General features: G+C 30.4%; 1 protein-coding gene across 4 annotated transcripts in view; it reads left to right on the top strand.

The window, feature by feature from the left end:
* The window catches only part of LOC127879384 (multiple epidermal growth factor-like domains protein 11), a 19262-nt gene extending 16416 nt beyond the window's left edge, over positions 1 to 2846 (top strand). For all 4 annotated transcript variants that reach the window (XM_052426165.1, XM_052426166.1, XM_052426167.1 and 1 more), the window contains 2 exons: positions 704 to 813; positions 1668 to 2846. In XM_052426165.1, coding sequence (XP_052282125.1) covers positions 704 to 813; positions 1668 to 1690 — 133 coding nt within the window. In that variant the 3' untranslated portion in view covers positions 1691 to 2846. The remainder of the gene's footprint in view (positions 1 to 703; positions 814 to 1667) is intronic.
* Positions 2847 to 3151: the final 305 nt, after the last annotated feature.

The raw sequence follows: 3151 nt of genomic DNA, 5'->3' as shown, positions 1-3151 counted from the left end.
TATAAGTTTAAAATTAACTTACAAATATAAACCGAACTTGTCGTTTAAAAACGCGTTTTAAATAACAAATAATGTTGACATACAAAGGTAGCTCTTAAAATATATATATAACTATACGCTTTCTATCATATTCATAATATAAATCGCTTTACAATATTAACATATACGTTCGTATATTCACGTGTTACTTATCTATCAGGAATTCAGGTTATTATGAAGCATGCTTAACTTGAAACCATCATTTGTGAATGATATTTCGTTTGCGTTCGTGAATTATTGTTATTTCATAACGTAACATTTTGTTCATTGCAAATCGCTTCCCATGGCGCCTTTACTCTGCATTTGTCATGAAAATGAAGCATACACATTTATGTATTTAATACCAAATAATCTTTTCGATAATTTGATTACTTATCTGTTCATATATTTATTTTATAGAAGTTCACATTATATTTGCCATACCCATCAATATTGTTAAGGATTCATATCATTATTTCATAGTGAGCAAATGTGTATTCACTTTTATGTTAATTGTTGATGATGCAATTTAGCGTATAAATGTTGGAAGGCCGTGTAAGTATAACGTTAAAGAGCAATCAATGTACACACACTATTACAATTCTAACTATTTTGTCATATTTAAACGCAAGTCACGTGGAACATTTAGGCGGGTATGACAGATGCGATTGTATTTCATATTAAGATCTACTGGAGGAACTCCTGCTAACAGAGAATCGTCTTCTCACACGTACGAGGACTTGGCACGAAAATCATCAAACCCTGGCCACTATGACTGCCTTCAAATGTCAAACAGTGAGTATAACACCAGCGCCATAGGGCACTGTATTTTCTTGTATTTTGTACTCATATTTTAATAAAATACGTCAATAATTCCAAAGTGATTAACATGCCATTCTAATTAGCACCTTTAATTTAAAAATAAAAACATTTGCATTAAAAATATGTTATAAACGAATTAGAAGAAAGTCTGTTATTCAAAAAGACACACGAAACAAAACAACGAGTAGCAACATAATATAATTATATGGCATTGTAGTATAAACATACAACACAATTACTACTTATTGAACTGCAGTGAATGTGTAATCTATTAACAAGTTTTATATACAATCAGAGAAGAATAATACTATTATAAAATATAAGCAAAGTGGACAGTCGGCTGCACAAACAAGCGAGAACAAATATTATTACCAAGAAGTCCGTAATTTTAATGCATTGAGCAATTGAAAAAAATAGTCAAGCACATACATAATGTAAAAGACAAAACAAAAATGATACTTTAAATACACACAGCAGGGGTCATCACCTTGAAATTATCAACGCAAAGCATACAAGTTGGGGTTTAATCCGGATTGCAGGACCTTACACCTCACACTTTGCAAAAAAGAAATAATTGTAATGGGACATGCATGGACATGACGGAAATCAAAACAGATTCAAATACCGAACCGAAAAATGTAGTTATCCTTGGAAACCTGAATGGTCGACTTGTTATATAAAAATAACACTAACTTTTTTGCGACTAAAAATTGTTTTATCAACTTTCTCAGCAAATTATGGTTCGATATAATAAATGCTAAGTATGTATTATTAAATATTGGTACTTACATATTTATACTAATAATAAATCCTTTTTGTTATTTCAGTTCAACAAGCGGGTCGCTCATAGAATGTACACACACGTCGTTTCACCGAGAAGTCAGTACACAAAATACTTACAGACCTGTTTTGATCCTTGTACACATTTATACAACATTTGTGTTTTGAAATAAGTGATCGAAGCTTTTAATTTTACTTAAAGTTACTTACATCTTACCGAATTCAAACAGATGTGTTATCAGATTTATAACGGTTTACCAACTCAAAGAAAAATGTGCTATAACTGACGAATTTTGAGTTGCAAATGGAATACCTCAACCCTACAATAGTCGCTTCTCATGCAGTCAACCCGGACACACACAATACTTTTAGAACAATTGATACCCGTGGAAGATTTATAGTATTTCAATTTGTACATCTGAAAATAGGATCTCAGTCGCGCGTCACTGGAAAAGAGACATATTGATGGCCAACACAGTCATGAATAAGCAGTGTAGTGGAAACATTAATATATTTTCACTTTTGTGTTACAAATTAAATAAAAAATCATGTATTAATTTGCGCACACATTTGATGTTCTCTTACTGTACAAACTTACCAACCATCATATATACTTTGCGGTATCGGATTTGTAATTCAATAATAATTTGTAATTTGCAACCGAAACACGCTTTATATGTATATGTTTTCTTTTATCAACTATAAACATAATTATAGATAGCATACACAATAACTAATCGAAAAATATCTCAAGTATGTTATTCAAATTCAATTTTAATGATATTTGATCGTTGATGTCATGACAACAGTAATTTTTTATATCGATGTATGCACATATAACAAGTCACTATATTGAATTGTGTGATGAAATGGTTTGTTTATATTCTTGTTCTTTATTCGAAAGTTAGCTTTAATGCAAAGTAAATTTATGGTATTATTTATCAGGTTATGCAGTTGGAAAGACACAAAACTGTTGACATACAATTGCCTTATTGGCGCCCATATAATTGTACTTTATTATGTATGTAATGCTATTTTTTAATAAGGATACTCTTCGAATTTAATTCATAGAATATGTTCAACAAATGTGCATAACATTTCTCAAAACATTTGTGTTGACTAGATACATAAAACAATAACCAAAAATCATACCAATCAAACAAATCGGAATAATTGCTTACCGTACAAATTCGTATGCGTATAATTAAAAGCATGTTATAATTAAATTATCCAGTGTTGATTTATCATTTGTTTTGTTTATATCAATGCGTATATTTTGGTTTCATTCATAAGTTTAATTACCAATGCGAATGGTTTATCAGGCTTTCTTTGTGTATATAAACATGATGAAGTAATCTTGCTTGAACATCAGAAGGTGACTTAATTGGCTTAGTGACTTCGTCCGTACTTTTTGGATATCTTTTGTTAATCCCCGTTGATATTTAAATATGTGCATTTAAACAAGTAAGTAATATATGGTCATCTTGGCGTATTGCATCATGTCTTCGTAATATTTACTTACGACGAAATG

The sequence above is a fragment of the Dreissena polymorpha genome, chromosome 4, assembly GCF_020536995.1.
Source record: "Dreissena polymorpha isolate Duluth1 chromosome 4, UMN_Dpol_1.0, whole genome shotgun sequence".
In the NCBI taxonomy this organism is placed as follows: domain Eukaryota; kingdom Metazoa; phylum Mollusca; class Bivalvia; order Myida; family Dreissenidae; genus Dreissena; species Dreissena polymorpha.
The sequence above is the reverse complement of the archived record's forward strand: the minus strand, read 5'-3'. Positions and strand labels throughout refer to the sequence as shown.